This window comes from Serinus canaria, chromosome 3, assembly GCF_022539315.1.
Source record: "Serinus canaria isolate serCan28SL12 chromosome 3, serCan2020, whole genome shotgun sequence".
NCBI classification, from domain to species: Eukaryota; Metazoa; Chordata; class Aves; order Passeriformes; family Fringillidae; genus Serinus; species Serinus canaria.
Window position 1 is genome coordinate 94775954 of NC_066316.1, and position 20464 is coordinate 94796417.

The following is a 20464-nucleotide window of genomic DNA, read 5'->3' on the forward strand; positions in this document are numbered from 1 at the left end:
TATTTTTGGTTTGGGCTAGATAACATCCAAGTCCGAACCTCCAGATGAAGAATTTTAGGGTATTGAGAAAACAGGCATTTATCCGGTAAGCTCTCTAACAAATCTAGCCTTTTAAGAATGAGCAAATCTAATTAATTTGCATAACACTGCAATGTTTTAAATCACTCTCAAGGCAGTGACTAATAGCTTGAAAGGGCCAATATCATCAATTGATGGAAATTGACCTGAAAATAAATATTTAGATTCCAGCAAACCCTACAGCTTCCTACGCTCCAGTAGGAAGCCCTTCCCAGCAGACTATGCACTATTACAAAGAAGAGCTAGTAGCTCTCCTGGTGAAGTTGGATCAATGAATTGATAGGAATAAAAGACTGATTATAAATTCAGAAAAAGAATTCCAGCCTAGCTATTTTCCTGCTTAATTGCAAGAATAAAATCCTTCAGCTAAAGATGATTTTTCATCCATACTTGAATACTGCTTAAAGTACACCAACATGCTACAGGAATGAGCAGCAGTGGACAGTGCTAATTGCATGGTGGTAAAGTCAAACTTCATGTGGGAAATTACAAATTACTTCCACCCCACAAAGCCCCACATAATGCCTGCATGCTCTTTTTGAATATGGGATGTGTTGAGTCAAACTTTCCCAGGCTGCAACAGCTATAGAAGAGAAAATAGAAGAGAAAATGAGAAAAGCAACAAGACGAAGTTCAAGCAAGACAGGGAGTTTTAGGGCTTTTATTTTAGAGATGGCTTAATGCAGCCTAGAAGATGGAGCTGGGACACACTGGTTTTGGTGCTTCCCACCAGATGAATTAAAATTCCCTGTGCTAGCATCATCTGTGCTATGAATCCCAATCTAGAAGACAGGCTTACTCAAATCTGCTTTCCAGAAGCCTGCTGGCAACTGAGCCAGAGCCTTGAATACTGCTCCAGAATCAGGCATGCTTCTTGCAACCACTGCACTGCCAAGCACCGTGGCATCTAAGGCCACTTACAGAATGACTGCCCAAACCTCCATCTTCTCAGTTGGGATTAGGGCATTAATCCAGAGCCAGTACTTTGGAAAATCTGGTTTCACATGCTTAAATATTTTTTTTAAGTGTGACCAAATTAATATGCATTTATGAATTCAAATTATAATTTAAATTAACAAGCATCTTTTAAAATACAGTAAAATCATCTCTACAGTTTTCCTGTATTTCAGGCTTTATCATGAGTTTCTGCCTCTGTTTAAATAAATCAGATACTTATAAGCAGGAAGTGCTTTTATATGTGCAGTATCAAAAGACACCATCTTTACTTCATTTATTTGTAACAAATAGAACTTTGCTGACTTTTCAGTTTAGGTATGTATACAATAGTAATTCAGTTCAGTGAAAACTATTATTTTACCTTAATAGGCACAAGCTACAGTGACAGGAATAAGTGAAATGCAGAACATTCAAACTGCTTTTCCTTCAGGAGTTGCAAATACTTACTCTTCCACATTATGGAACAGTAAAAAAAATTACAGAAGTGACCAGAAGCATGCTGGATCTCAAAAGGCAGAGGAAGACATTATACTTTCTTCATAGAATTTTAAAAGCCAAGTCTATTCTTTTGCACCTAAGAGCCTTTTTAAACATATGAATAACCATGAACATAGCACAGATCCACCTGTGTATAGAAATATTTAACTAAATTAACATTAAAGAACTGGTACCTACAAACCATTATTGCCAAAAGAGTCAGAAGTAAAAATAATATGAGATAGAATGATGTGCCAGAAGTAAATGATGGAGCTCAAGACTCAAGTATTTTTTCTTTTAGAAATTCAGATATTGAAATATGTATTTTTAAACAAATTAAGTAGAATAGCTTTGAAGTAGTTAATATAGTCACAGTAAATTTACTCAAAGCAGGAATCTTTTATTCCATTGGTCCCTGTACATCTCTGTGTGAAGTGTCTCCCCATCACAGTTCACTAAGACTCCAAGCTGCTATTACTGCACCCTGGGAGGACCACTGACAAACTAACCTGCTCTCTGGCTGGTGAGATCATTTCACCCATCACTAAAACTTCTGCTCTTGGGACATGACAAGTAAGAGGAAAGTGAGGCACAGCAATGTATTTCTACTTGTTGTACAAATACAGAGGAAAACTCTCAGCCATGGAGAGCTCATTTCAAGCAAGACACAAAAAATACATGTAGGCTACATATGAGGCTAAAAACTTATGTGGCAGCATAATTACATGGCCTGCAGTTGTTGATTATTCAAGTTATTGAAGTATTATACTACTAAATCAATATAATATCTGATTGCCCCATGACTTATGATGTCATTGATGGGGTTTCTCTCTCACCTACCTCATGGCTTCCAAAACCTAAGTCTATACATGTCATGCTATGATACCTTCATAACTCAGGGCAGACAAACAGGAGTCTCCTGGGAGGCTATTTATCTTATCTTTCTTAGACACTTTGTGTAGTGACAATAAAGGGAGGTGGTGATTGTATTTCTACCACTTAGGAATCTGTTAAAACGGAGACAAGTCCAAGAATTTTTCTCTCTCTTCTTTTTCTTTTTAATTGTCTGTCCAGATTCAATAAAGACAATACCTAATCAAATGTAAAACCACATACCATAATACCTTCATAATGAGAAACCAAAAACCTGTTTCTTTCCTTTCAGCAGCTGCTGCATCACTTAACTTGAATAATTCTCCCCCCTATAGCTTCACAATCTTTTCAAGACTACCTGTATGTTCCAATGTCAGACAAATCTGGAGTTTCCCTCTAATCTTAGGATGGCAAATACCCAACCTAAGTGTGTGTTCAAGAGCAAGAAGACACAATTGATAATGTCTTGTTGCCAGATCCTTGAATACTGGGGCTGATCAATGAGTGCAGGACAGTGCAAAGACCACAGGTTTAATGACTCATCGATTCATTAGATGAAATGCATATAATCAAGTTTTGCTAAGTGGTTATTGATTCTGCACCCTTTGATGTGGATTTAGATGCAACCCAGACACATAAAAAAGGGAACATGCAGAGTCAGTGACCATTTCTGCACTAACTCAAAGAACACTGACTTCTGCACTAAATCAAAACCCTGAAGTCCACATTTATGTAAGAAAATCTATATATTTGAAGAAAACCTTTGGGAAAGAAAAGCTTCTATTTTTCTACAGAGATGAAAATTATCTTGGCTACATTGAGTTGAATAAAAGCATCATCTAGAGCAGTCAAGGTGTCCAGATTTGTGTGCATCCTGTGTTTTCAGCCTCAGTGATAATGACAACTTTGTTTACAGGTAGAGAGAAGGGCAAATTTCAGTTTATTTATTTTTCATTATAATATCATAAATTAAAAAGTTCACAATCAATCATGACCAATTTGAAAGGCTCAGAATATGAGCACTTACAAGAGTGCATCTATCAGTTACAAAACATTTTTGTACAGTCACAATGTTTGAGCCTTGAACATGATATGAAGTCTTTCTATTCCAATATCTTAAATGTGATTTCCTTTAATCAATTCAGCATGCTATGTTCAAGCATTCAAAAACCAAGGAGAATAAACTTCTGGAAATCAAAGGTGGTTCAGGTAGCTATACTGTCAATAATTTAAAACATGGCTAGATACCTATGAGTAGAATCAACACCCTTAAGACATAGACTTTATGGATCATATTTAACAACAACACAATAGGTCAAACTATCATTCTAGCATGTATTGAGTAATGAGTATGCTGTTGTTTTACCACATCTATAATACAGGGCTACTATAGTGATACTATCACCTACTGATTCCTATCATAAATAATCTCCTCATCATTTCTGTATAGACACACAATAGCACTGACTCCCAACTTAATTTTAACTAAGAAAGACATATGGCTCAGAATTAAGAAATAGGATACAACAAGTTTCCTGTAACTATAGCAATAAGAATCTTACTTGATCAAAAAAGCTAACAGCTACAGAATATAACCAGTGGAAAGGAATAATGGTGTGGAGCAGCCTTCTAACACAAAACTGTCATCAGCAGACATCTGAAATTACAGGAAAAAAAATGACAAAAGCAAAGTGATACAAGCTGCAAACACTTCAGTGCTTATGTACCAGTCTCACCTCCAGCTTAAGCCACATGCTACTGGCTCTGTGTCTTGCACGGTTGGTTAGGAGTCATTCAAGTGTGAAATATTATAAATTCTGCTTGTTAAAGAATTGAGAACCTCTTCCCCCCTGCCATGACTTACACCCTGAAAGGCATATATTTTATTGTGATAATAATCTACTGAACTAGTATCCTTCTGCAGCACACAGGAGTTGCTTTGCTGTAGTTATTAGGGAGCCTTGCAGGAAGTATTTCCACTAAGTGATAAGCTAACCTCTCATAAAGAAATTGCTTCAAGCTGTTGGCAGACTCAAAGAACAAATCTACATCTCATGTTCAGCTGTTGTTTTTCAGCTTTAATTTTTCATTATTAGGAGAATTAGAAATACTCTAGAATAAAAATGAAAGCTTACCTCCTAGGTTAATCACATAACTTTAAAAACCAGATGTCTAAATGGCTTTGCTTTAATCTGGCATTTTTTGATGTATCTGATGAAAGGAAGGATGTCTGTACAGGTGAAAAAAAAAACCTAAACAAAAAAGTAGAACTGAATTCCATCACATTCTAGTGGAGAATAAGAAGGCTTCAACTTGAGTCATATCACAATTAAAAAAAATACTATGGCATATAATGTTGCTTTTTATAGCTGACAGTGAGTTCCATTAGACTGTAGAAGAATCTCTGAAGGCAAATGAAAATAGCCTCCCAAGAGAGTGGAAGCCCCACACAGCATGGTTTAAATGTGGCAGCTGGGCTGTGGGAGGAAATGGCATTTTCCATTGAAAATCTGCTGCCAATATACCTCCTATGGCTAGATTTTTAAGAGAAATGTGGCAGTTGTCCCTCTGAATTTCAGCTGCTCAGTTTTAAGGATGCAGAGGCAGGAAAGGTAGCAAGACTGAATAGCAAAAGGTCCAGAATTATATTCTTGTCCAAGGATCAAAGAGTAAAATTGAGAAAGTAGGACTGGAAGTAGGAATATAAAACAGGAAGATGGCAAGAGGGGGAAAAAAATTCTTTAGCTTTAAAAGATAAAAGCCAACTTTTTAGAAAGTGTGTTCCACTTCAAAAGTTACTTTAATTTTTTTTAACAGTTTGAGGTATTCGATCCTTAGCACATACTGTTAAAAGGATCGAATACCTCAAACTGTTAAAAATTGGTTAGCAATGAGTTAGTTACTGTTAAAAGTGTTCTCTTTATATATGGGGATCTATTATAATAGTTGTGGCAACATCACAGGTCATCAGTTCCTTAGATAATAAATTCCCTCTGATAACATGGAGGTATATAAGCCTGGGAGTCACGAGAGCAATCATGTGCTTTATCCACACTAAGAAATATGAAGTATTATGAAAAGAATGCTTCTAAAATAACTTTTCTGTTCTTTATGTCTGCATGTACTTGCAACTCTGACTTAGGCATATTCTTGAAAATATGACTCATAATCCAAAAAAGACATTTCCTGATTCAGGTAGAAAAGTCATGCCTGTAGTATCTATGGCTACTTTATTGCCTTCTAACCTTAATACAGGTATACAGGTGGTGTGCTACTGTCATCTTGTTTCTTTTTAACAACAAGGCAGTAATTTTAACAAGGTTGAAAAAACTGCCAAGGAAATCAAACATCCTATCTTTTTTCATGTTGTTTTTTTTTTTTCTTGAGATGGATGAGTTTTTCTTTCTTTGGGTTTTTGGGTTTTTTTGGGGTTTTTTTTTGGGGGGGGGGTTTGTTGTTGCTGTTGTTGGGTTGCAGGTTTTTTTTTTTGTTGTTGTTGTTGTTGTTTGGTTGGTTGTTTTTTTTTCTTTTGGTTAGTTAGTTTTACCCAAACAACCTCTTATGGCTCCAAATCTGGTTCCTCTAGAGCAGTCCTTTAACCATCAGACTAACTTCTCTTTGTTCTCTGCAAAAAACCTCACACTTCCTTCTGCTCAAAGGCCTGACTTTGATAGCCAGGACGGAAGGATCCTTGCCAGTTTTCACTTTCATCATTTTGGTATGGCTCTGGCTTGAGAATTAACACGATGCTTAGACACAGTCAGGCTACTGGAAAAACCAAAGCAGAATGTTGCTTCCTAAGTAACACTGCTGGTCCAGGATACATAACTATCATGAATTTGTTCAGTGAAAGGGGTGTGACTGCTATGCTGTCTATAGAAATGAGGTGCCTGCATGTTAGTGTGAGGAGAGAATACCTGCTGGGTCTTCTGGATCAGAGGATGATGGAACCTGCAGCCTGCAAATCTCAAACATTCTGGCAGGTAGAAAGTGCTGAGCACCACAGCTTAGCTGAACTGGCAGCACTTCAGGAAATACACAAATTGGTTTTCTATTACAAGTTTGGTCAACTACAGACTTAGAAATTTTGTGGATCCTTGTCTTCAATTTCAGTACCAAAGGTCTACTTATAGTTGTGCTCTAAAATGTGGTGCTTATTTTCTGATTTATATGTTGTGAAATGCTTCTCGTGAAAATCCCACATGTAGAAATTTATTGGGGGAAAACTGTTGTCTCATCTCTAATTGACTGGTAAATGTACTAAACAGAAGGTGGGCCAGGTGCAAGATGACACTTTGTGTTAAAAATACCTGGAAGGTTTTGAAGGCAGGGATGAAAAGCACCATAGGTATGATGTCACTTCAAATTATCTGATATCATGCAAAGTTATATGGCAATGTAGTCAGTAGGTAAATTGTTCCTGACTCTTCACCAGGTGATTCTAAATTTCCTTTTTGTTTAAAAAAGGTTGGTATAATCTCATGATCCCTATTTCTCATACCAGCCAATAAACTTTTGTATTTCTGAGTTTGTGGTTTTTTATTGAGTTCTAGAGCACCATTATTACAAAGTGCCCTGATGTAAGAGGAATGGAATTCCTGCTTACAAAAGAGATCAGTTTAACCCATAGTATAGCTAAAAAAAAAAAAAAAATTAAAAAATTGCTTCTAACAAATCTTAACTAACCATGACAGTTTTGTTGCTGTTCTACCAACCTCTCCACTAGACCGATTTCTAAATCTGATGGACTGCTTTAATCTGCAGCAGAAAGAAAAAGCTAAGTGTTTTCTCTGTTTTATAGTTTTGATTAAATGCTGATATTTTAAATAAGTTGTTTCACTTTTAGTCAATGCCATTTTAACTCTTCAGTCCTTCCTCCTACATCCTTTTAATAACATAACTGGAAGCCGCAAGCTTGACTCCCAAGTTTTGAAGTTAACACAGCAGTCAGAATTTATTTGCATTCTTTCTAAAATGGTATTTGTTTTATAACTCTGACTCAGTTTCTCAGTCTGTCCTTTTCTGTGATCTCTTTAGGTCTCACAAGCCAAGCAAAGCTAGGCCATGTCAATTCTGAGAATGTCAGTATTTCCAAGCAACACCTAGATGCTGCAGAGACAGTACTGCAGCTCAGAAAGTAGTACACTTGCCTTGTCAGAAGCACTGAAACAAATTCACCACTGGGAAAGGGACAGAAGAACTGTAAACTGGTAATTCATTATGTCACACAGAATTAAAAAGAGGAGCTAAGTGTCTTTGTTTTAAGAACTAGAAATGTTAATTCCAAATCCCCAATCATAATAAAGTCATGCAATTACATTCTGTCCCAATCATTCCTACATTTGCAGACAGAAGAACAATCTATTATTTTTTTCCTTTCTATCACAAGCCCTGTGCCCTATAAATGTGTCTTGATAGAAAGTTGCTACAACCAGTCTTGTGAGTCAACGTGGTGTTATGAACATACTGCAACCCTACAAGCGATATGAACTCTGGCGTCATTTGAAATCAAGTACTTAACACTGCAAAACAGTCTGAGCCTACTGAGTTACATTTGTGAAATTTACTAAAATTAACTGCTGAAAAAGCTTTATGAGCATAAAATACAGTTACCCTGGTAAACTGGCTGCACTCAGCCACCCATCTCACTGGGGCTTTGTACCTTCTACTTCCCTTTGCAAAGCATGGGATATACAGGGAATTTTACGAGAAATAAATTTCAGAACCAGTGTGGTAGCTACTGTCATGCAAACTTCTAGAAGACTTGTGTCAGAGAAAATCAATCACATATGTCATGATGCATGACATATCCTCTTGTGTGAGATGACAGTTTGCTGTCCCCTTCTCCTGAAGTGGTACATATGGTTGCTAAGAACCAACAAACCATTAATCCTCATTCATCATTCTAGAAGAAACCATGCCCAAGCAAGGTCTACATTAAATGTAAGTAACTCTACATTTTTCTTTCTGTCTTTGCAAATACTGAATAACAATAAAACATTTGGCAATTTTTTTAAAAATCAACTTCTGATACAAAAAAGATGGTCTAAAGCAAGAGGCACTGGAGTTTAGAGGCGTGACTCAACTTCTGTCAGGGATGCAAATTTCTTGTGTGATAACAGAGTCACGAACTCCTGCTTTATCAAGGGAGCAAAAGCATTACAGCTCTGTTTCTATGCATAGCTGCACAGTGAAATTCTGACATCCAAGTGAGGTGTGTTTGCTCCTCTTCTAATACCTAGGGACATGTAGGCACTTAACACACAGCAAAGTTTAGACACTGTAATCCAGGCTGGTAGAAGGTATTTTCTGTAGAGGGGGATTTCCACTCCTGGAATTCATAACTTTAGGCCTTCTTTTGTTGTTTGGTTTTCTTTTTTTCCTTCCCCCTCACAGAAACAGAGATTAACTCAGTCTTTTGACTTGGAGATGGTCAGGGGAGAAATCACAATCCCAGCCTTAGCCATTATTCAATCTAGAACACACAGAAATGTGTGATCAATTTGTGTTTAATATCCTCTTTTGCCAGGGGTAACTGAAGCTCTGTTTTACTCTTCTCAGAAGACTGCTTTCTCATGAGAGTTCATAGTACTCTGGGTTTAAGAGTACACACCTCTCCAATACTTCATGCAAAACAAAACACTGACATCTTCTTTACTACCAGTACTTTACTACCAGTGAAGTTCAATTCACTGGTTCATTCAATTTGTCTCTAAAATGACTGTTTCCTCTATGAAGTGCTAATGCTGGGACTGGAAATGGAGTACCTTTGTCTCCAACTGACTGCTCAAAGTTACAAAACTATATCCCCTTCCGTCTCCTTTTGAATACAGATGGAGAAAAAAGAATGCAAGCATCCTGACATCTTAACTTCTTTACAGTATAGCATGCAAGTTCCCAGAAGATGGGAGAAAACACCTCCAACCAAACCCAGACAGAGTCTTTAATCTATTGAAAAAGAAGAAAACAGTGGGAGAGTGGCATTTTTGTACAGATCAAAAACTGGGGGGCTTTTAAAAGCACTTGCTACACTGAAATAAGCAGAAGAGAGATAAAAGATAAACTATCTATGCTACATACTCAGTATGGCCCAAATAAATGTTTTCACAGGTTTGATGAGGATCTGCTCAGGGAACATGGGTTGTAGAAGCTGGAGAGAAGGAGGCTGAAGGCAAAACTACCTGAAAGCAGGTTACAGGCAGGTGGGGGTTGGTCTCTTCTAAGTAACAAGTGATGAGAAGGAACAGCTTTATATCGAGCCAGGGGAGTTTAGGTTTGGGTACTGGGAAAAAATTCTTCAGTGAAAGGATTCTCAAGCATTGGAACAGGATACTCAGGGAAGTGTTTGAGTCACTACAGATACAGGTATTTAAAAGATGTTTGAATGTGGCACCTGGGGACATGGTTTAGTGATGGAGTGGGCATTGCTGAGTTAATGGCTACACTCCATGATCTCAAAGGTCTTTGTCCAAACTTAACAATTCTGTGACTCTTGATTTGGACAAGCCTAATGTTTAAAGTACAGTTCTACTGTGACTTCAGAGCTGGACACAAAACAAGAGAGCATTGATGAGAGTTCACTCTTTGAACTGAAGGCAGAAGCTGAATGCATGCCAGCTTTTAGCTCAAGCCGTTTTTCCGAACGCCCATTCCCCATTCATCAAGTACAGGTAAGATTTTCTCCTGGAGACATAAGGAGGGTGAAAAACAGCAGCAGGTGTACATCTTTGGTGAATTTCTTCCACAAGAATCAGCTGAATAGAAAGCATTCATTCACTACTTGCATCCAATTCAGCGGACTACTCACTACTCTAAATAAAAAAATGTGATGGTAGAGAAATCTGCCCCAGTCACAGGAAACTGTTGGTAAAAACCTTTTCTTTTTATTACTGTTATTGGCATTTAATGCAAATCAAATTCTGTCCTATCTCAGTATATTTTATAGTATTTCCAATTTTATCATAATTCATGGATTTGAGACACAGCCCTAATTTCAATCCCAGGAGTATTTTCTCTTAGGCATTAAACCCCTCCTACACTCTTCTATGGATACTTACAGCATGACACTACTAGTTCATGCAAATAACAAAAGGTCATTAGGTTCTGCAATCCCTTTGCACACCACCAGTAAGCTTTGGGATTTTCTAGGGAAGGTGATTCAGGTGAATAGCCAGAAAACCAGCTTTGTAGATGCAGTCACCTGGTTAAAATTATCACTGTTTACAGTGTCCTAGGCTGTAGAGTGCTGAGAATGTCTTCAGGAGCTATCTATCCCCTGGGCACTTTCAATTCTGTGGATGTATTTATTTAGATTTATTATTGCCATCAAAGACGCTCAGGACTACCTCTCCTTTCCCCGTCCTGACCTGACACCACTAGAAGCAGTACTTCACATCAACCACTAATAAGAAGTGATGTCTTTGAAGGGGCTGTCTCAACTTATTGAAAAACCTCAGCAGAAGTCTTTAAAGACACATCATGGTGTATTTTTAGGCCTCCTTCACATTTGAGTTGATTTCCTATGTTCTTCATTTTCTTTTGCTATCTCATAAAATATGAAATTTTGAAAGAAAAGATAGCTATAATTTTATTTATTTATTACATATATGATTTATCCTACCTCTTTTTTGATAATTCTAGCAGAGTTCAGATAATTTTCACTGAGATGGAGAAAAAAAGAGCAGGGCAACCCTGTTCTGATAGCATAGGTGCCACCTACAGATAGAACATTTTCCAACCCATGTGTTATTTGTGTTTATGTGGACACTGGAGCAAGGAATAGGATGGGGTTCTGTGTCCATCCAACTGCCAGTATTCACCAGTAAATTCTCTTGTCTCTAAAGCTCTGACAGGATGCTCCAATGCACAGGCCATTTTTCAATACACAGTAGCTATGACTGCTGCTCAGAACTGCTGGAAGGAGTATGTAGGCAGATCCATAGTACTCTAAAGCCAGTGCATTACCTTGCTTATGGCTTTTCTGGTTTAGTCTTAAGGTTAAAAACTGTCACTGCATTTTCACTAGAATACATATTAATAAAAAGATTTTCTTAAATCCAGCTTTTCGAACCTCAGAATCAATATTTTTAAACAAATGCTGTAAAAATAGTTGACAAATTAGGACATCAGGAAACTAGACTAGATTCTAAATATAAAATTTTCCTATCAAGAAAATCAGTTAGTTTTGCCCTAGGATCCAGAAAAATGTTTTGATCAAAAAAGCACTGAATTGTAAAGTTAGACTTTCTCTGACATCAATGACCATTCAACAGATTTTTATTTAAATATCAGATAAACATCAGCCAGACTTTTTTCTTTTTACTGGATTTGTAATAATCCCCCATACATGCTTCTGTCTTTACACCTCATGATGCCTAAAATTTGCTTGCTGCTAACAAATGGGGAAACAGAGGCATAGTGAGATGAAATGTCCTGTCTACCACATGGAAATCAACTCGGTAGATACTCTTTTCCACAATGAAAAGCACGAGTTATTCAACCTCAAACAATTTATTTCTCTCCTAAGAGAACACAATGTACTCAGCAAACCTACCAGGCCAACCAAATAAATTTCCCATAGGCAAAGGAAAAATTTGTATAGCTCCTTCCATGATCTTGCTGGGGAAATTATATCCCCAGTACTACTGGATATTTTGTTCTTTTGTTTTGTTTTTTAATTTTCTTTCTGTTACTTTCTGCATGGTCTTCATTTATTTTGTGGCTGACAGGGACATCTCCAGACAGATACACCCACAGAAAACCCCATGGCTGCAAGTGGACTGCTGCATGAGAAACATGCTCAGCACCTTCCATTCAAAAGAAAAGGAGCATATAATCTCAGCAATACACAAACCAGGGCACCCACTGCAGAAAGCACACCCTAAATCTGCTGTTTGCTGCTGCTGCAGTTAGGTCAACACTCCCCATGCTCCTGCTGCTGATTTACTCTCTTTCCCCTGCCTTTATAAGGCTAGTATTCCTAGTATTGCAGGCCCTGCTACTTGTTGCCACTGCAACAGCTACTCCCAATCCAGATGGTGGTAGGACTAATTGAGCTGTGGTTCCTTTGTGTAGTCACCTCTGCACCACAGCCACTAGCATGCAGAGCCTCACACCAATTGCTAGTTGCAATTGATAGCTGCTCGATGGTTTAGACCCAGCCTTGTACTTTTCTAATCATTAATCAACAATCAGACAAAGGATTTATTGCTGAATCCAGACAGCAGCCAATACAGACCTCTAATACATTATGGATTCTCTGTCAGCACAATTATTTATCGTTTGCAGTGCTCTGTTTGAAAATCCCTATGCTCTTGCACTTATTTATTAACTTGCTTACTTATATCTCTTTAGGTGGATTTAGCAAAGCATTGAAAATTCACCTATTAATATTTTCTACAAATCCTGAATGGTGAATTACTTCATACAAAATATATTTATAATAATTTTTGGTATTTACCACGACTTACCAAGGTCTTTAGCAAATATTGCTGTTAAAGAAAATGGAATTAAATTTCCCAGACAGTGTTGGAATATTTCCTCAGGTAAATAAATATCCAGCAAATCATTTTATCATTAAAAACACCATGATAAAGGTTGACTATCAGCTGAAAGATAAAGGAATACACATTTCCCTATACTTCCAGCATCCTGTGGGATTTTTCACAGTATCATCAAAGCAAGCAATAGTAAGGACCTCACTGTTCTGTGGTTAGGCTTTAGCACAAAAGCATCAGTGGACCTCTGGTTCTGCACAGCGTGCAACCATGCTCTGCTATCAAATTAATGTTAAAATATGTATGTCCTAGCTTCTGATTTATAGTATTTTTGACAAATAGTAAAAAGGACAGGCATGCCATAAAGTTTATGGATAGGGTGATGGCATGCACAATGATGTCTCATAAAGAATAAAGGGGGAAAAGTTATTTATTCTTGTGATTCAAGAGCTAAAATACAGATAGACTGGCTGCGTGCACAGAATTTTTCATAAATATCCCACAGTGCACCCTGTTGTACAGCAGCCATACATTAATTAGAGCATTCAGCAGACACTGCAATGTGTTACACTCACCCAAGTGAATCTTCATTTTTCACATGCAGGGCCTTACTAATTAAAATCAGCTTTGCAATTAAATGTGGAAAATTGTGTTAAACTTTGAAGCGTGGTTTAGAAAAAATGTATTTATTTTTAGGGTATTTTATTTTGATGCAAATGAATTCTCCATCAAAGTGAGACCAGCAAAAGGAAGGTATGAGGATTTCTCTTTTTTGTATTATAGATGCTCCTCTCGGTTGCAAGTTGCAATGCTCCACTATCTCCCTGCCAGTACCTGGCCCTGTTCCAATGCTTTTAGTGAGTGCTATCTGTCAAGGCATGAATAATACAGCCCCTAGGCTGTCGGCAGAATCCAAATGAGGCATACATCAGGAAGCAAGCACTCGACTTTAGCTCCAGAACATGCTCCTGTGAAGACAGGCAATTATTCACCCACGGCTGCAGCCATGGCAATCAAACTGGTGGGTGAAAAGGTATATGAAATGAAAAAATTTGAATAAGAAATATGGCACAACAAGGCACAGAAATTCAATAATTTTCTAATAGCAGAGAGATATTTGAGCCTTTTAATTTTGAAGTTTGGGGGCCTGAATTATTTCACTTGTTCTGTTAGAATATGTAGACTTAAATACAGTATATAATGTCAGGGCAATACAGTGGTACTTGTTTGGATTTTTCCTAATCAAAACAGCAATGCTAAACTCTAAGGTATTTATAAATTCAAATTGTTATATGAAGTGACAAATCTCATGCCTAAAAATGAGAAGATAGTCCAAATAATTCTATCGGTACAGTGCAAGAAGCCCGAGACAGCCTAATAAAGCAATAAAGATCTGGTAGTATTATGAAATTTGGTAGAAAATTAAAATGTAATGTATTCTATAAAGTTAGGTACAATTTACACATTACAGATATGTACATCATTTTATGATTCTTCTTTGGTTTTGAGACTAGCCTTTTTTTTTTCCAAGACATTGTGTCAGTAATTAATGAAATCTTTTACAAATAAAATATGACCTGAACAAAAGGCATAAAAAATTCCCTGGCAGATGAAATGTTTAAGTTGGTTTGTTTCATCTGAAATCTTATTTTCAGCAATCAAATAGAAATTAATGATATAGTAAAAGCTATATCAGTATTTCCATTTTAAATATGAAGGGTTTATCATTTGGTCTTAACAGTCTTCACTGAAATTTTAAGCAAACTTTTTCAGACCACAATAGGTTTGCTTTGACTTCTATACAATGGCTGTATCTGTTTTCAAATATACATTCTTGTATGCTCTAAAAGAATCTGAAATGAATATACATGGTGCCATGCTACCACCTTTAGATTATTTTTTTTATGTCTTATATTTCTTAGACTATTATGTTAGAATATATGTTATGTGTAGAATATTGTTTGTTAGATTGGTATGCTAGAAACGTGTTAGTAAGTGATGAATCCATTACAGAATCTAATCGCTTTTGTTACTTGAGAAAAAAAAAAATTTTGTTAAGAACCTTTTAAATAAGCCACTGTATGCAATCAGAATTTTTAATGGAATCTAGTTAGGATTTTTATGATGTGTCTACATATCTACTTATATGGCAAATCATTGGCACCTATTTAGTACATGACATTGTTTTATAAAGATGCTAAATGGAGAACAACAAAGTAAAGTGCAATATATCTGAAACCATTGTTCACATCTACTCAGTAAACACGAGCCAGTTTGCACTTAATTACTCCAGAGTAACAATGGGATTTGCACCTGCAGAACAGACCAGGAACTGGAATCACTTTTATTTTGTATTTGTATACCTGGAATGTGATTCCTGTTGTCTCTGAAGATGATTAATTAAAGTGGCAGTTTCTTCTAATTGCAGTGAATGAACACTTGAATCTATGCTCTTCTTCAGATGCTTAGTCAAAAGGCATCCTGAAAACAGTTGTGGGAACTGTGGGACCCTCCTGCTCTATATACAGATGGATTATTCACAGCTGAAAGTATGCAAGGATCTGAACCAAGCTTATTGTTCAAAATCAATTCACAGTACTGAAGGTATAAGAGCAGTGTTCATTGTTTGCTGCTATGCAAACAATGGGCCTGAACAGTTACCAAGGGACTAAAACAACCTGCATCAGAGGCATGGCCCAGGAGATGCTCTGGTTTTCACTCCTAAGATATGAATTCTTCTCTTGTCTCCACCACTATCTGAACATGTTTATAGCTTCTTTTGTTTTTATTTCTATCTTGAATTCAGGTCTTTCACAACCTTTGTTTTCCTTTAGTTTTGCAGTTCAGTTGGCCTCAGGTGCTTTGAAACAAATAAACAACAGGTAATGAAGTCCTATCTCTGTAAACTCTAACCTTGAGGCACTGGCTCATGCTGTGTGTCACAGACAGCACTAGAGGGTCCATGTTAGCTTCAGGTTTCCAGGTAAAATACGAAAAAAAAAAAAGAGTCTGGTCTAGTAAGGCAGGCACACTATCCAACTTTGGGCACTCCCCAGTGCCCATACTGGGATGTTTATTCTTCTGACCTTTCCATGCAGCCACTGGACAGAGGTGCTTTCACCCCACTAATTTTAGAGATCCCAGCATTCTGCCCTAAAGTGCCCTTTAGAGAAACTTGTTCATCTAAGCTGTCTATTAGCATGTCCAGCCAACTAGCCAACATCAGGCACTGAACTTAAGACCCAGGAGGAAGCTACCAATCATGTCATACAAGGTTTTGCTTGCCTTCTAACTAAGATTTGACACAAAGAAGAACATCAAGGAGATGGAAATGACACAACAAGCTCTTACCACTGTTTGCCTACCTAGTTCCAGACCCATGTTTTCATACACCTCAAAGCATCACTGGCATAGAAATTCTACTTGTTCCCTTAATAGACCTACATTGAAGATTTTTCCTAATTAAAAATACAACCAAGGCAAAAAACCTGCGATAAAAGAAAAAACTCCTTTAACTTCTATCTAATATTTTATCAGCAGAACAACATTTAATCCCCTGAATCTCTCTGAAAATGTGAAAGGATCTGTTTATTTCAATTCAAGCTTAATGTACTACCTCAGGATGTGTTTTCACTGTCACAAAGATAAAATTACAATAATAACCAAAAAAAAAAACCCAAAAAAACCAAAACAACTTCCCCCCCACCAAAAAAAAACCCCAAAAAAACCACCAAACCAACCATCTGGAATTCCAGAAACTTCAAGACATTTTAGAAGAAACAGAATTCTGGAGAGCTTTTACTACATCTAGTGGAAGCATTTCATTCCTAATAATGAGCTGGTCTGATATTGTGAATGAAAAGGTCTTAAACTCATTAAAATGCTCTGTAGGTCTAAACGGAATTGTTAGGCATCAGCTGAGGTATGCAATTTCCTGAACACATCAAATTTTTAAGATAGTCTGATTTCCTTGGAAGAAATGTTTGAGGGTCTTTGCCACCCATACACCAAAATACAAGAATAGGAAAATTCCTTCAAATTCTTTCAAAAAGGTAAATTTAGTAGGTGTTGGTTGTGAATAAATAGTGCTTTTCTTCTAGAAAACAGAAATTTTAGATAAATGTACATTGTAAACCTCAACAAAGAACTCTGTGTTTTTACATTAAATAGGACATATATTGGTTAAATATATTTTGATCAGTGGATTGGCAATCATGGTGACAAGAAAACATAAAAGCCCAACAAATTCTTTTGTAGAAAAAAAAGGAATTTTTGATGTATTTCCAATTTTTATTCTTATCGCATCTGCCCAAAATTTCATTTAATTAACAGCTCTGAGATTCAGTCTGTTCGTGTACTGACATACCAGAATCATGTCAAGAAAGCAAAATATGGAATTAACATCTCAAAACTGCATGTAATCTTTTCAAACCTCGCATTTATTGCTTCCTCTTTCCCCAAAAGGGTGATCTTGCACAAACACACACCCTAACTCTAACACAAAGTTAGAGCAATTCAGAAGAAAAGTCAGAATTTTTCAAGCTAAAGAGTTTCTTTCTGTATGTTTTTCATATCTACACAGAAATTCCATGAAGTGTAAAGAAATGTATGTACCTATAATCTTGTAACTAGAAAGACCATTATAATCATATCACTTGACTGTTGACAGGTCATGGAAATTCTGAGGAAAAAGAAGGATTTAGTGTCACTCTTTAATTACTTGTGAGGCTGGTATTTCCATAAAGAAAACAGACAAAAGAAAAGCATGGTTGGAAATGAGACTGAATTTAAAAATAACTATTTTGGATACTTTTCATAAATCGGTGTTCCAATCTAACCAAAGCCTTCAAATAGCAACAAAAATGTTACTGCTCTTTTGAGTGAAGAAAAGATTAAGAAAATATATGTGAATAATTTTTTTATGGTTTATACAGTTTAAATGTAATTCAAAGTAATTCTAATATCACTCTTCTTGGTCTAATTTTTAAAGTGTTTTCTGGACTTGTCTGTAAGCTTTAATCAATGATAAGAAAAGAAGGAATGTGAATGGACTGAGTGGCATTGTTCAGTATCTTTTTGTACTTCAAATAAATGCCTTAACCCCAAATGTATAATTTCAATTTAATTCCTAGACCCCATATGCCTATTTCATTCAGTAATCAGATTTGGTGTGAAGTATCTACTCTTATAAACACCACAAGTAATTTATAAGCTGAAAAACCAAGAATGAAAAAACTCTTTAGACTTTCAGGATAATTCAACACTGTTTTGAACACTTCCCTCAATTCAGAAAAGAGATGGCCTAAACATCAGCCATTTTATCTCCTGCAACGTGCTGCTGTATAAAATATGTCAAATGAAATGCACAGCAATGAGAGAAAAATACATGTATTCTAGAGCTGTTAAATTTTAAAAATATTGCACAAAAAAATTCATGGCCAAATGATTCAGGAAAGGAATGGTGTTTCGACAGATGTACAACACTATTGAACATTGACCTTGCAGACACAGAAATGTAAAGATTGAGGTCTAAATTAATTTGAAGCACATGCAGTATGTGTAACATATGCTACCTTGTATACTATTAACCATAAACAGCTGGACTTTTTTTATTAAATCTATGGGTTTTTTTATAAATCTATGTTTCTAGACTATGAAATGTCTCCACATTTCATAGTCTAGAAACTGAAGTAAAGGTATTTATATTACAGTATAATATTTGAACCCTGAAGTCTTATTATCCTTGATTTGCCTTAAGCTTTGCTTTGAATCTAACCTAATCATTGAACTTAAAATGCTCAGAAACTCTTTTTCTTTCAGCTATGAAACACATTAAATAACATGAACAGGAGTGCCAACAGGTAAGTGGGGCCAAATCTTAATTTGCAATATATAAGCAAGAGAACTGGATGCAAAAATTGAGAGAAGACTGACAGTGAGAGCAAGTCTCCTCAGCAAAAATGTGAGGTAAATTTTGTGACATTCAGAAAGAAAAAATAACCCTGACTCTAAATGGCTTCTAGAATATGTAACTGATAATTTTTATCATTGTTTGGTTTATCAAGGTCACGCCAGATAACTTGTTTACCAAATCTCTTCACTAAATTATGAAAAATTACAGATATTACCTTCTGTGTCTTGCATATTTGCCACTAACATGACCACTGCCATCACAGCCAGGCGTGGGACAGCTGCAAAAGAGAAAATTAATTATATAGGTGTTGGTGTTCTGCAGAAAGATTATACTAAAAGCAGGCAGACTAGGTATTACAGAGATGGAGGGCAACCAAGACAGAAAGAGAAATCAAATAACTGAAGGGGGAAAAAAAAAACCAGGGGATGCTTTTTATTAGCAAGTCTCGAGGGAATTAATTTCATCAGTGCAGCAGGGCATGAGCAAACCACCAATGAACTTGAAAGTGCATTATACCCATTAAAAGGCATGAATTTTCTAAATTGCTAATGGGGATACATTTTACACTCAGAGCACTAACCTGAACAGCTCTTGTATGGCTGGTTCCACGGGAACTGCAGAGAGATGGAAAACATATAAAAATTTATCATCTATTACAAGTACCCCTCTTCTACAGAAAATTACCAGAAAGGTTGTGTAAAAGCAAGGGTCAGAATGAATCGTGCAAAGAGATTCTGGAGGATGAAGGTCACCCTGAGCAGGGGCCTTGAGCGATTTACTGAAGCAAGAGACGTACCTCGAACACCTTTGGAGCGTGTGCGATGGCGCTTCTCGTCTGCATCCACCTCCATCTGGGAATAGATTAGCAGGCAGTCAATGTTCTTATCCTGCATGCACAGACTATCAATGCACAGACTGATACAGTCTCTCACATGATTTATTGACACTATTTTAATTCCATTTCATCCTGTAAGGGAAACTTCTCCTTACAGGGGATTTTTAGGATCTTTATGTAAAAACAGAAAATGCATTAATTTCTGCTTTAAACAGTCAGTTTCTGTGCCCTGCTTTCATAGCAAATCGTGTGCAACTAAGTGCTGTTTCCTCTGTTCAAGGGGATATTTCTGACATAAACCCTTCATTACTCCCAAATATTCCAAAACAAGGATTGAATAGATTTCTATACAATTTAAAACTAAAGTCAAGGGGTCACACACCACAGGCTGTTTTCTAACCAAACTCTTTACAGTGGGAAAGAGAGGAAGTAATAATGACTGAAAAGGAGATGAAGATTCACCATTAGACCTTCAAATATTTCATGTTATTTAATATGGCATTACAATCTTTGCCAGCATGCTTCATAGTTTAGTTGTGTTTTTCAAGTTTAAGGAATGGGCTCATTTGCTACATGATGAGATCTTTATCTTCATTTCACAAACAGCCTGCCAATCTAGCATATTTTTCTGTGCAATAATAAATACATAGAAATCTTTCTTACATGTTTACCAGACAGGGGCAAGGCTGCAGATTAGATTTTTTAAAGTGTCGCCATCACTGACCTACAGTAATTAATGTAGGGCCACATAGTTTCTTCTGCTTTTATGTGCACAATTGTCACCAGATTTTAAAAGGTAAACTAAATAGGCTAGCTAGAGTTCAGGATTTTGTT

General features: G+C 36.6%; 1 protein-coding gene across 4 annotated transcripts in view; it reads right to left on the minus strand.

The window, feature by feature from the left end:
* The window catches only part of MYT1L (myelin transcription factor 1 like), a 126932-nt gene extending 107286 nt beyond the window's left edge, over positions 1–19646 (minus strand). For all 4 annotated transcript variants that reach the window (XM_050972400.1, XM_050972399.1, XM_050972398.1 and 1 more), the window contains exons 1-3: positions 19592–19646; positions 19376–19409; positions 19010–19072 (exon numbers count right to left, since the gene is read on the minus strand). In XM_050972400.1, coding sequence (XP_050828357.1) covers positions 19010–19072; positions 19376–19409; positions 19592–19646 — 152 coding nt within the window. The remainder of the gene's footprint in view (positions 1–19009; positions 19073–19375; positions 19410–19591) is intronic.
* Positions 19647–20464: the final 818 nt, after the last annotated feature.